The 13,333-nt window shown below is 41.3% G+C and overlaps 1 protein-coding gene across 5 annotated transcripts in view; it reads left to right on the top strand.

The window, feature by feature from the left end:
* The first annotated feature begins 2,292 nt into the window (after positions 1–2,292).
* The window catches only part of SLC12A6 (solute carrier family 12 member 6), a 108,018-nt gene continuing 96,977 nt past the window's right edge, over positions 2,293–13,333 (top strand). For 2 of the 5 annotated variants that reach the window (XM_008965543.6, XM_008965551.5), the window contains exon 1: positions 2,322–3,964. In XM_008965543.6, the coding sequence (XP_008963791.3) occupies positions 3,694–3,964 (271 nt within the window). In that variant the 5' untranslated portion in view covers positions 2,322–3,693. Of the gene's footprint in view, positions 3,965–13,333 lie in introns of all 5 variants that reach the window. The other 3 variants (XM_008965553.6, XM_008965557.5, XM_055098820.2) reach the window with 2 other exon arrangements.

The following is a 13,333-nucleotide window of genomic DNA, read 5'->3' as shown; positions in this document are numbered from 1 at the left end:
ATGTTGCCCAAGCTGGTGTTGCACTCCTGGGCTCAAGCTGTCCTCCTGCCTTGGCCTCCTAAAGTGTTGGGATTACGAGCGTGAGCCACAGTGCCCGGCCAGACTTTGCTTTTCTTGGATCTTGCTATTTGACCATCCCAGCAGAAAAGTTCAGGATAGTTGTGGGTTGCTGAAAAGAAAAAAAAAAAAATCTCTCAACTGGAGTCATAATTAATAGAAGACAGATGATTTTGAAATACATTACTGAAACATATAGGAATGGTGAAATGAGATACTTGTTTCCTGTCAAGGAATTTTATTTCTTAGCCTGTTCACTTACTTGCAGGGTTCTTAACATTGGATCTGAAGGATTTTAAAGAGTTAACTTAGAGAAAGTGGAAATGGGATACTTGTTTCCTGTCGAGCAATTTTATTTCTTAGCTTGTTCACTTACAGGATTGGATATAACATTGGATCTGAAAGATTTTTAAAAGTTATCTTATCCAATTAAGGGGATAATGATTGGAGACACGTTTCTTAAGCACCAAAGTCAGTAAGTGAATTTTGCTACCATTTTTTTAATGTTGGCTGCAGTTCTGCCTTTATCTTACAAAAAAGAAAAAAAAAAAAGAATTAGCATTGCTCCATGCTACCACCTGTGTAGACTTAAAAGCTTTAACCTGAAAATATTCCTAATGAATATAGAGGAGAGAAAGCAAACTGGCATGAATATAAAAAGGACTTTTTCTGTAAGAGATCCCCTGAGGAATGAGGCTTCATTTTGCACCAGAGGCTGTGTCTCCCTGAGAAAATAAAGAGATCCCTGGGGTATTAACGTCTGAGACACACATTTATAGAGCTTGGTTAGTGCTCAGAAACAAGAAAAGTCTTAACAGGGATAGTATATTGGAATTAGGTGGTATATATAAGTAAATGCAGATACAATGGTAGGAAATTGGGTTTCATAAAAATTCTGTTTCTTTATAAAGGAAAAGTCTGAAGTTTGAATGAACGGCAGGCCTGCCTGAGGAAAAAATTGATCCTGCTGAGGATGGATGAAAGCTGTGGGCCTGAATCAAGAAACCCAGACTTTATAAAGAGTCAAACTTTAGGAGGTTTACACTTTACATTAGGATTTCTCATTTTGTTACCAGGATCTTTTTAACCTTTTTGATCCTTTAATCCTTGAAAGGATTTGGACTTTGTGTGTCATTTGATAAAAGAGAACTTCCGGGAATACAGTTCCCATTACTAGGAGTGCTGCTTAAACATAACCACTTGCGAGGAGCCAAGACCCCAGGCAAAACCAGGGGCCAGTTTCTGGGCCCAGGTGATTGTTGAATTTAGAGGTCTTGATCACAGCTATAGGAAATAGCTTTTCAAACAAAACATTGGTGAGTCAGAATTTATCGAACACCTCCATTTATACATTAAATAAACACTAAGAAAAAATATTCTAGCGACAAACGTAGTGGTGAAAACATGGAATGGATTTGAGAAAATACATCAACGTCTTCTCCAGGTATAAAAAAATGTATTATTTAGTGGAACTTTCAGTCTGACTAGAAAGTGGACATAGCATTTATTAAAAGGACAAGAACAACAACAAAAAATTAAAGTAGGACAAATGTGTTTAAGGTACTTTATAGTTTTATTTTTATTTATTTATTTCTTTGAGACGGAGTTTTGCTCTTGTCCCCCCAGGCTGGAGTGCAATGGTGCGTTCTCGGCTCACTGCAACCTCCGCCTCCCGAGTTCAAGCGATTCTCCTGCCTCAGTCTAAGGAATAGCTGGAATTACAGGCACACGCCACCACGCCCGGCTAATTTTTGAATTTTTGGTAGAGACGGGGTTTCCCTATGCTGGCCAGGCTGGTCTGGAACTCCTGAGCTCAGGTGATCACGCCCGCCTCAGCCTCCCAAAGTGCTAGGATTACAGTCGTGAACCACCGCGCCAGGCCTACTTTATAGTTTTAATTTTTTTTTTTTTTTACATAAAAGTGGTTTATTTGTATGTAGACCTCTACATAAAAATTACAATGAGGGTTATTCCCAGGTATAGGAGCGGTGTTTCTGGTTAAAGAAATCATGAATGATGTTTTCAGAGACACTCATGAAAGAGAAATGGCTCCCCGGGTTCTGAGGGTGAGGAGCAGCGCCCGCCCTCTAGGATACTTCCAGAGTGAGTGTGCAGCACAGCCAGACCAAGGAAAAGGATTATTCCCCTCTTCACGCGGGTCGGGCCGTGCCCTGGACTACAACTCCCGTCGTGCCCCTGGCCACTCGTATTCGGCCCCGCCCCGCCTGCCGTGTCCCGCGGCGAGCGCAGGCGCGCTGCAGTCGGTCACCGCGGGCTGCGGCGGCTGGGCGGGGCTTTCGGGCGCCCGCGGGACGGTTCCGCCCTCTCACTGCACCCCCGGGCTTCTCTTCGCAAGGTTCACCTCGAATGAGGAACAAGCAGGGAGGGAAGGGAAGGGCTGCGGCGGCGCGGGCGCACCCCGTCGGGCCCGGGGCTGGGGGAGGCCAGGTCACGTAACTGCTGCTCTGGCGTCGGGCCGGGGAGGGGGCGCCAGCCCAGGCAGCGCGAACCCTGCGCGCGCCGCGGCTCTGAAACAGTTACCGGCTAGTAAACAACAGCTGCGCGCGCACCCGCATCAGCTGGCGCCGGGATACTGCACCTGCGACCTCCTTCTCCCTCACCCTGCTGCCCAGTCAGGCCAGCCTGCGTGACCGTCTCCTCCTCTACTGGGACCCGGAGGAAGAACGACGAGGGGGTGACCTGCGCCGGGGCGGGGGTAGGGGAGAACGCGCCTCCGGCAAAGGGGGTGGCTCGTCCTGTCACACGCAGGAGAAACCTAGCGAGCGGACCGTGGCTCAGTGGACTAGCTACGACTTGCCACGACTCTGAGCTGCAGTCCGAGGTGTCTTGATCCGCTAACCTCCTCCCAGACCCCGAGGACCTTTCTGCTAGGAGAAGAGCGGGCGCGCCACCCCCACCGACCTCTCGGAGACAGGAATCCGCTCTGCCCCTGCATCCTCCTCTGCTCACCCTTCTGTCAGTAGTGTGGGTTATTTTTCCCGTTATGCATGTGCACCTTTCCCACCAGACCCAAGTGGATTGTCGACATCAAAAACACCGGGTGGCTTTGCATACACCTCCCCCCAGCCAGACCTGTGGGGTATTCACCTGATACACAACAGGTGGCCGGGTGTACACCTTTTTGCAATCTGATCCACGCTATAGTCGCCTGATAAAGGTTTGCCTGCACGCACTTCGCCCAACTAGAACCGTGGGACACTCATCAGATAAAGGACTACCTCGACAGGAAACTGGGGGCTGAGGGGAGGGAGGCTTCATCTGCTGCCCTGAGACCATGGCACTGAGCCTTCAGCCCCGGACCAGAGGGGTTAGCTAGGTAGCTCTTCATTCTGAAGGAAAGAAGTCACACAAGATTGGCATTGTTTTGTCTTTTTGTTTTTTGTTTTTTTCTCTCTTAAAAAATATATTCATCTATTGGTGATGCACTTTCTAGGGCAGTCGGCTTGAATTCTGAGTAGAAGTATTCTTAGTTGGGGCTTTTTGTGTGGTGTGAATCAAGGTTATTGAAATGTGTTATTTTTCAAGTTACCTTTTGTATTGCAGTCAAAAGTAGCTAGCGTAAGAGGAAGATTTTGCGAGGTTCCCCCCACTTTTTTTGTTCTTAAAAAGAACAAAATGCATCCTCCAGAAACCACCACCAAGATGGCTTCAGTTCGGTTCATGGTGACACCGACAAAGATCGATGACATTCCAGGTTTGTCAGACACCAGTCCAGACCTCAGCTCTCGATCTAGTTCCCGAGTAAGATTTAGCTCCCGGGAAAGCGTGCCTGAAACAAGCCGGAGTGAGCCTATGAGTGAGATGTCTGGGGCCACCACTTCGCTGGCAACTGTTGCACTGGATCCACCCAGTGACCGGACTTCTCACCCCCAGGATGTCATCGAGGGTAAGTAGAAACACAGACCGCAGCATACTTTCATTACTGGCTTCTTTATCCAAGATGACCATCTATGGATCTGGAAGATCATAATCATATAATTATGATTATAATAGTCATCAGGAACCAAGGCATCTCTTTGTGAGATGCTTAGGAACTCTTTGGAATAATAGCATAGTGGCTCTTTGCAGTAGTAATTTGGTATGTGGGAAGGTGTATGACAAGAAGGAAGGCAAATGTATATTTTAACTTCCTCATTTTTGTCTTCTTAGAAATGAAGTGGGTATTTTGGTTAAAGGTGAATATCAAAGAATGTAATCGTTTTCAGCACACAGAATCCTAAATTTTAAAATTTAGTGAGTTGGATATGTGTTCTGTAGCCATCATTGGCTATTTCAGTCTGCTTTAAGACTGGTTTCATGGAGTAGTTATTGGTCGTATCTTAGCAGCTTTCCTCCAAGACTTCGAATGTGTATTGCAAAATTCTTTTTTGAAATCTGTATTTTTATGGAGACCTTGACACAAGTAGCTAAGCCCACTCAGGGTGATGGTGGGTAGACCTAATGTGCTATTCTGTCAAATGGAAGACTTCTGAAAAGGCTTTTAGGGCCTGATTCCCATGTAATTTATTCTCTCTGAGCTTTAGATGGAAAGTCTGATGATTAGAGTTAGCAGGTAGCACACAAGCCACTCCTGGCTCATGTTGACTGCTACAGCCCTTTAGCTTCCTAAACCAGTTTGTGTGTGTCAGCTGGCTTGGTTTTATTTGATGTACTGGGAAGAGGTGATGGAAGAGAGAGAAGAGAGAAAATGGGGAGATCATAACATTTTTTGGACTCTGAAATTTAAAAGTTTGAGACCTGTACTGCTTTATATATTTAGTTTTATGCTGTGTTGTAACTAATGTAATCTTTTAATGATAAAAATTTCCCTTAAAGACTCTTAAAATAATATTCCACCCAAGTTTGAAAACCATAGCCTCACCCACTGACTTGTGAAAGCAAGGCTTACTCACCATTTTCCGGTGTCAGGAAATATTGTTCCTTTTAACCTAAAGGGTTCAGGAAACCAGAATGATTTTAGTTCCCTAATTCTGTTTGTGTTTTTAGTATCTGGAGACAAGGTAGATTTGGTAAAGTTTACAGTCCTAGAATTCACTCATCCTTGACTAATCATTTTTTCTTTTATGGAGACATAGGTTGGTTCTCAGACTTTACTGTTTTCAACTTTTTGACAAATTTTACAGTGTGTCATACACTGGATTAAAATTACAGTATGGAATACAAATTCATCATTTCCTCTTCCTCCAAATTAATTCCAAATTGTGGTTTTAGTTTTTATCCATCATGCTGTATTTAGGTTGTAAAAATTCCAGGTAAAGACTATACCAGTGTTAATTTCTTAATATTGTAATTATCATTAGGTAATTTATAGTTTAGTTTGTTAGACTTGTGACTTACATGTTACAGAATTGTATTTTTATTCTTTGGAAAAGCGGACTTAGTAATGTGTTAGACCAGCAGAACAGGATCCTTGTCCAGTCTGCAGTTCTTACGTTACCCTTAAGCATTCTTTACAGTCTAAAGTGGTATCCTTTTACACTATAGGGGTAAAAATGGGACTACAGGGGTAAAAATGGGGACATATCTAAGTGAAATTTATGTTTGTTTACGTGGTTACAGATGTTGAAAGCTTGGTTCTCTATATAACACATTCCTTACTTAATGTTTAAATATTCTCCGGTACCCAGATGAAAGGGAAATTAATAGTCTGGCCATTAGAGAGGACTTTGCCCTATTCTCGTGGAACTTTCTACTTTCTCAGTGACCTACCTTTTCTCTTTTTTTTTCTTTCTATATTTAAAAAAATTCTTATGATGACTGTCATCATGTGATAAATTTTCCCCACCATTAGAAGAAACCACTTAGAAACACAATTATTTCACCCTTGACTTCTCAGTATGTGAAAGCCCTTGTTAGATTTAGATGTAGATCTTCAAAGGGTGCTGTTGTGAAGAAAAGGGCCTAATGTTAATATACACTTCCCTCTAGGCTGGCTTTAATATAGATAACAACTGCATCCTTTCTACAGTTGACTCTCCTTAAGCTCATAGTGCATTTCACAATTAGTTTGCTATTTTAGTATTTACAGTTCTCTGAATTTTTTCACCCTTTGTACATCCTTCTGTGGTTGTGACATTAGTATGATTCTCCTTTCCCCCATGCCTCCCACGTTTCTTCCTGTAGAGAAACTTCCCACCCGAAGTTTCTTGTCATATGTCTTCTACTCACATTACATCACACAAACAGGAGGTGACACATGAAGTTTTTTTTTTTTTTTTTTTTTGAGATGGAGTTTCACACTTGTTGCCCAGGCTGGGGTACAAGGGTGCAATCTCCACTCACTGCAACCTCTGTCTCCCGGGTTCCAGTGATTCTTTTGCCTCAGCCTCCCAAGTAGCTGAGATTACAGGCATGCGCCACCACACCTGGCTAATTTTTTGTATTTAGTAGAGATGGGGTTTCATCATGTTAGTCAACCTGGTCTCAAACTCCTGACCTCAGGTGATACACCCACCTTGGCCTCCCAAAGTGCTGGGATTACAGGCGTGAGCCACAGCACCCAGCCCTACATGAAGTTTTAAATACTTATTTCAGTATATTTTAATTTTTTCTGCTGTTGGCTTTCTGAGTAGTTTTCTTTCTGCTATCAAAGTAATTTTTCTTTCATTTTGGCAAGGCTCCATTTGAATTTATAGGGCTGTCCAGTTGGTAAAATCAAGAATCTTAGCAGTGTATTAGCTTATGTATGAAGAACGCCTTAAAGATACAAAAGAAACTGTTGAGAGTGGATGCCTCTGGAAAGTGAGTTACAAAAATAGAGTGGAGCCAGGCACGGTGGCTCACACCTGTAATCCTAGCACTTTGGGAGGCCGAGGCAGGTGGATTCCCTGAGCTCAGGAGTCCGAGACCAGCCTGGGGAACACGGTGAAACCCTGTCTCTACTAAAAATACAAAAAATTAGCCAGGCGTGACGGCGTGCGCCTGTAATCCCAGCTGCTCGGGAGGCCTTGACAGGAGAATTGCTTGAATCCAGGAGGCAGAGGTTGCAGTGAGCTGAGATCACGCCACTGCACTCCAGCCTGGGTGACAGAGCGAGACTCTGTCTCAAAAAAAAAAAACAAGAAAAAGAAAAAAAAATAGAGTGGAATTTTCTTTTACCAAAACAATTAAGGGCATATACAATTTTTAAATATTTATAGTGTATCACTTTTATGGTAATTTTTTTGAAAAGCACCACATGTTAGAGCTAATGATCTAGAATCTCACTCTGATCAAACCACATTTTAATAAGTGAGGAGACTTAAAACCCCAATAGATTAGACTAAAAAAATAACAAAATAAATGAGGAAACTAAGGCTTATAGAGATGGTTATTTGTAGATCACATAGTGGCAAAGCCAAGACTGAAGTTCAGGCCTCCTGACTTTTATCTAGTGCTCTTTCTTGCATCATTTTGCCTCTGCTGTGATGAACATTTTTTACATGTGCTTTATAACCATGTGGCTATAAAACATATTTTTATACGTCATTTGCAGTACCTAATACTTTTTTTCTTTTTCTTTTTCTTTTTTTTTTGAGGCAAAGTCTCACGCTGTCGCCCAGGCTGGAGTGCAGTGGCGCTATCTCGGCTCACTGCAACCTCCACCTCCCTGGTCCAAGTGATTCTCCAGCCTCAGCCTCCCAAGTAGCTGGGATTACAGGCATCTGCAACCACACCCGGCTAAATTTTGTGTTTTAGGAGAGATGGGGTTTCACCATGTTGGCCAGGCTGGTCTCAAACTCCTGACCTCAAATGATCCTCCTGCCTCGGCCTCCTAAAGCTCAGGGATTACAGGTGTGAACCATACACCCTGCCTGCAGTCCCTAATACATTTCAACCTTTTATAAGTCAACAGATACTCCCTGAGACGCTGGTATGTATGAGGCAGTCTGGTATTAATTGTAGGAAATATACAGGTAACATATAGTTTCTACCTTTGCAGATCTCATGGTATAGTGGTGAAAATGACTAGAGCACTTTACTTATTCCTTCACCAAATATTTGTTACTCTGAGCAATGAATTAAGGATAAGGCACTGGCTGGCTGTTAAAGATGTTGGGTGTTAAAGACAGAGAAAAAGAATCCGTTAATCTGTTCTAAGGAAAGTTATGATCTAATAGACAAAGCAAACACATTTGTATATAAATTATAATGCTGTATAAGTCCAACAATAGAAATATGCAAAAATACGGCAAAGGAAAATGATCAACTAAGATAAAATAGAGACACTTAAGAGACTGGAGGACTTGATAAGGTAGAGTGTGGTGAAAAGTGTAGAAAGATTAAAGACTGTGGTCAGACGGTTGAATGTTGTTGGAGTGAGCAATTTCAGAGGTAGAGCATTTCTCATGTAATGTGATCTAGTGTGTAGCCTTGGAGTGGGTTTCTGAAGTGGAGAGTTGAGGTCTAAGTGTAACAACTTTGAGACTGGCTGTTAACCAAGTTTTTGTGAGAGATGTTAGAGACATAAAAGTAATTTAGATAAGTCCTTTCTTTAAGGAGTCATGTCCTCTCTGAAACCTTTTCTGATTGAACCCCATATCCAGATATAATAAACCAGGCTCTTTTTGTCCCTATATTGCTATAATACCTATATCACTGTATTTTGTTTTTATTTACATATTATCTTAACTATGCTGTAGGGTTCTTGAGGACAACGATACAAAATCATTTACACCTAGTGTAATATGTGATATCCCATATAACTTGTACACCATAAATATACATTGAGTTGAAGATCTTGTAGACTTAAAAACAAGAGACAAATTAAAAACATACTCTGATAAAGGCATATTAATGTATGTACGAGAGTAGTGCTACTTCATCTGGCTGCATAATGAATGATCTAGAGAGCTTTTCAAAAAATGCCTCTAGGCTGGGCGCGGTGGCTCACGCCTGTAATCTCAGCACTTTGGGAGGCCAAGGCGGGCGGATCACTTGAGGCCAGGCGTTCGAGACCAGCCTGGCCAACATGGTGAAACCCCGTCTCTACTAAAAATATGAAAACTTAGCCAGGTGTTGCGGTGCATGCTTATAATCTCAGCTACTCAGGTGGCTGAGGCATGAGAACCTGGGAGGCGGAAGTTGCACTGCAGCCTGGATGACAGAGCGAGACTCTGCCTCAAATAAATAAATACCTCTACCCTGACAAACAAAACCTAACAAAAAACAAAATTATCATTTTTAGTCACACACCAAAATAAGTGAATTATATTGTATTGCTAATCATAGGTGACTATTACTTATTATTATTATTGTTATTATTATTTTTTGAGACAGAGTCTCACTCTGTCGCCCAGGCTGGAGTGCAATGGTGCGGTCTCCACTCATTGCAACCTCCGCCTCCTGGGTTCAAGCGATTCTTCTGCCTCAGCCTCCCCAGTAGCTGGGACTACAGGCACGTGCCACTACACCCAGCTAATTTTTGTATTTTTAGTGGAGATAGGGTTTCACTATGTTGGCCAGGATGGACTATTACCTTTCTCTTAAATAAGTCTTCTATATTATATAATTATTGAATACTATCCATGTTTTACCTCAGCATTCTAATAGCTAAAATACGTTGATTTGGTACCTTCTTAGCTTGTCTGAAAGAAGCATCCTCTTGATAGTTTTGTTTTTTTTGTTTCTGTTTTTGTTTTTTTTTGAGACAGGGTCTCATTCTGTCAACCAGGCTGGATACAGTGGTGTGATCACGGCTCACTGCAGCCTCAACTTTCTGAGCTCAAGCAGTCCTCCACCTCAGCCTCTTGAGTAGATGGGAACACAGGTGCACACCACTGTGACCAGCTAATTTTTTTTTTGTAGAGACAAGGTTTTACCATGTTGCCCAGGCTGGTCTCGAACTCCTGCATTCAAGCAGTTAGCCCACCTCAGCCTCCCAAAGTGCTAGGATTACAGGCGTGAGCCACCGCGCCCAGCTGGTTATATACCTTAACTGTTTTTCCTCTCTTCTCTATACTCTGTAGCCAGATTAAACTTTATAATATACTGCTTTATACCACAAGAAGCAATCGCCAAATCCAGAATATGGGAAGTTTTATTGGATAACTAGATTCTTCAACAAATAATTGGGATGGGGTGGAGGAGGAGTGATGGGAAGAGAGGGAAAGCTGTTACAGATAAAAAGAGCCATATCAGCCAAACGCAGTGTGTGAACTTGGTTTGGATTCTGATGTGCATAAAACAATTGAAAAAAGATACTTTTGAGACGAGTGGGGGAAATTTGAACATGTACATGATATTAATATTAAGGAATTGTTAATTTTCTTATAGATGTTTATGACATTGTGATAACGTAAAGCTGTTATCTATAAAGATATATATTGAAGTATATACAGGTTAAATGAAATGTACTCCAGCTCCTTCCTCCCCACTCCTCCCCAAAAAAGTTGGGGAGAGATAGACAAAACAAGATTAGCAAATGTTTATAATTTGTTGAAGTAGAGTAAAAGGTACATTTTACTATTTCTTAGCTTTTATCTTTGAAGATGTCTGGGAACTCCTGAGCTCAAGTGATCCTCTCACTTGGGTCTCTCAAAGTGCTAGGATTGCAGGCATGAGCCACCATGCCTGGCCAATTTTTAAAAAGGTTAAATTACAATTAAAGGATTTTCTTTTGAGTGTGTCCTAGAATGCTGTAGATATTTGACTAAATATCAGTGATCAATACAGTGATTACCTCAACTTCTTGTCTTTGATCTTCGGTGGTCTCTTCTGTGTCCTCACTAAGTCTTTCCATCATGAGCCCAAATTCTTTTCTTCTCAGTGGCATGTTTCTAGATTCCAGATTCTCATAAATTTTGATATTACTTTTACTGGAATGGAAGGAAATGAAAGAAGGTACTCCTGCAAACCTGGGAACCTTATGAAAGTTATGCTTTCCCATTTTAAAGCTGTTAGAAGAAGGGGAATGTTTCTAATGCTGACATTTAAGGCAACTTATAATGCTGTAAGCTTTTGAATTATGGCTGCTGCTTCTTTTGCCCTTCGTGTCTAACATATACTTCTGGACTACTAAGAACTTTGTGCAAATTCTAAAAAGGCACTCCTTTGTGCCCTGAGCCATCATGGCTTCACTGGAGAAGGGCAAGCTGGATTTCAACCCTCTTCCCCTTGCCCTTCTGGCTTAATGCCCTCGTGCACTGTCTACACAGCCGTAGCTGGTGAGCTTGTTTCAGAATAATGAAGTTACATGAGTTTAAGTTTTTGGTGATGTGTGTTTCTGAGGAGTAGGTATGAAAGTTTGGAGAGCTATAGTGTAGGAATTATGTGAGCATTTGAATGTTAAAACAATGTATTCTTTTAATGAAGTTTTATAAGTTTTACAAGTATATGGAAAAACAAGAAGCTATTCTCTGTTAAAACCCTGTAATTAGTGCTTCAGTGTATATATGTTTTTATTTTTTGAGACAGGGTCTAGCTCTGTTACCCAGGCTGGACTTGGGTAGGCAGTGGCTATTCAGAGGCACAATTGTAGTACACTGCAGTCTTGAACTCCTGGGCTCAAGCGATCTTCCCACCTCAGCCTCCTGAGTAGCTGGGACTACAGGCATGCACCACCATGCCCAGCTAACTTTTGTATTGGCTTTTGGTAGAGATAGGGTTTTGCCACGTTGCTCAGGTTGGTCTCGAACTCCTGGGCTCAAGCGATCTGCCCATCTCGGCCTCCCAAAGTGCTAGGATTACAGGTGTGACCCACCGCACCTGGCCCTGGTATACTTTTAAGAATCTCAACAATTACATTTGAAGGTACAAGCACAAAACTGCAGAACATACAACATATACACATGCATACAGCACCTTGCCTTAATGGTAGTTCAATACCTGATGAGTAGGAAACACTATCACCATATTTGCTCAGCTCTAAGGTGTGTACATTACCATATTTTAACATTTCTGATATTCAGGTGCATCTTACTTTTGAAGAATTTTTAAGCTACTGTTAAAGTGGAATTTATACTTAACAAGATTTCAGAATCAAGTCAGTATTGTAAATAAGTCAGTCTGAGGGGCTTTGCGAAACCTGAAATTTTGAAGTTACCTTTGGATGTCTTAACTGAAAAAAATGTAAGGGCTGAAGTTTTTTTCTTCTTAAAATTTCAGTTTTTGTAGTTGAAAACTGTAGAAATAGAAAACAAAAGCCACATTGTTAGGAAATGACAGGTCTTAATTCTAATTTTAGTCTTTTTTTTTTTCTTTTTAAAATTTCCTGTTATCTTAGCTCAGAGCTGGGTTTCAGTCTCCAGTTTTCTAGCTAATTTAACCAATGGCAGCTTTTTGTTTGTAGTTTTATTACGGCATTGCTAATCCTCATTATATTTGTCGTGGCCTTGAGTAAAAAACTCAATTGATGACATTCACCTGTTTATAGTCATAACCATTTGGTAAATAACTTTAATTTTTGGCAAAGTAGCACCTGAATTTCTCTCATTTTACCAGACAGGTCTACATTTACTTTGGGGTAAAGCTATTTATTTTTCATATTGCTAGTTTAAAAAAAGAGAGAAGAGAGAACACTAATAAGTTAAAAACTCTTATGTACACATCCATGTTTTCACTTTGAGGAGCTATGAGAAATTGAATCTAACCAAAATTTACTTTTATTCTATTTTGAGAGCATTTGCATTTACCATATCTAATTTTTTTTTTTTTTTGAGACAGAGTCTTGCTCTATTGCCCAGGCTGTAGTGCAGTGATGCAGTCTCGGCTCACTGCAGCCTCCGCCTCCCAGGTTCAAGCAGTTCTCCTCCCTCAGCCTCCTGAGTAGCTGGGATTACAGGCGCATGCCACCATGCCCGGTTGATTTTTGTATTTTTAGTAGAGACGGAGTTTTACCATGTTTAGGTCTCGAACTCTTGACCTCATGATCTGTCTGCCTCGGCCTCCCAAAGTGCTGGGATTACAGGCGTGAGCCACTGTGCCTGGCTAAAGTTGTTTGTTTGTTTTTTTAACAGCCTTTTTTACAGCTGGCTAATTTACATCCTAAGATGCAAACAAAAGATTATGTTTGGTTTATTTATTTTTTTCTGGTTCAGCAGCATGCTACATTTCAAATGAAATTTTAAGAATTGATAGGAATAGAAAAATATTTTTCCCTATTAGATGAGGTCAGTTCTTTCCCCTTTTGAAAAATGATCAGTTTTGGTATTTTTTCATTTTTTAAAAAGTCATTTTATTCTGTACTAAGATGAAATTTTTCTTATCCGGGAGAAACCTGAGGTTGATAACGTTAAGTAACTTGCCCAAGGTCATACAAATAATAAATTGAAGAATA

The sequence above is a fragment of the Pan paniscus genome, chromosome 16 (assembly GCF_029289425.2).
Source record: "Pan paniscus chromosome 16, NHGRI_mPanPan1-v2.0_pri, whole genome shotgun sequence".
In the NCBI taxonomy this organism is placed as follows: domain Eukaryota; kingdom Metazoa; phylum Chordata; class Mammalia; order Primates; family Hominidae; genus Pan; species Pan paniscus.
The sequence above is the reverse complement of the archived record's forward strand: the minus strand, read 5'-3'. Positions and strand labels throughout refer to the sequence as shown.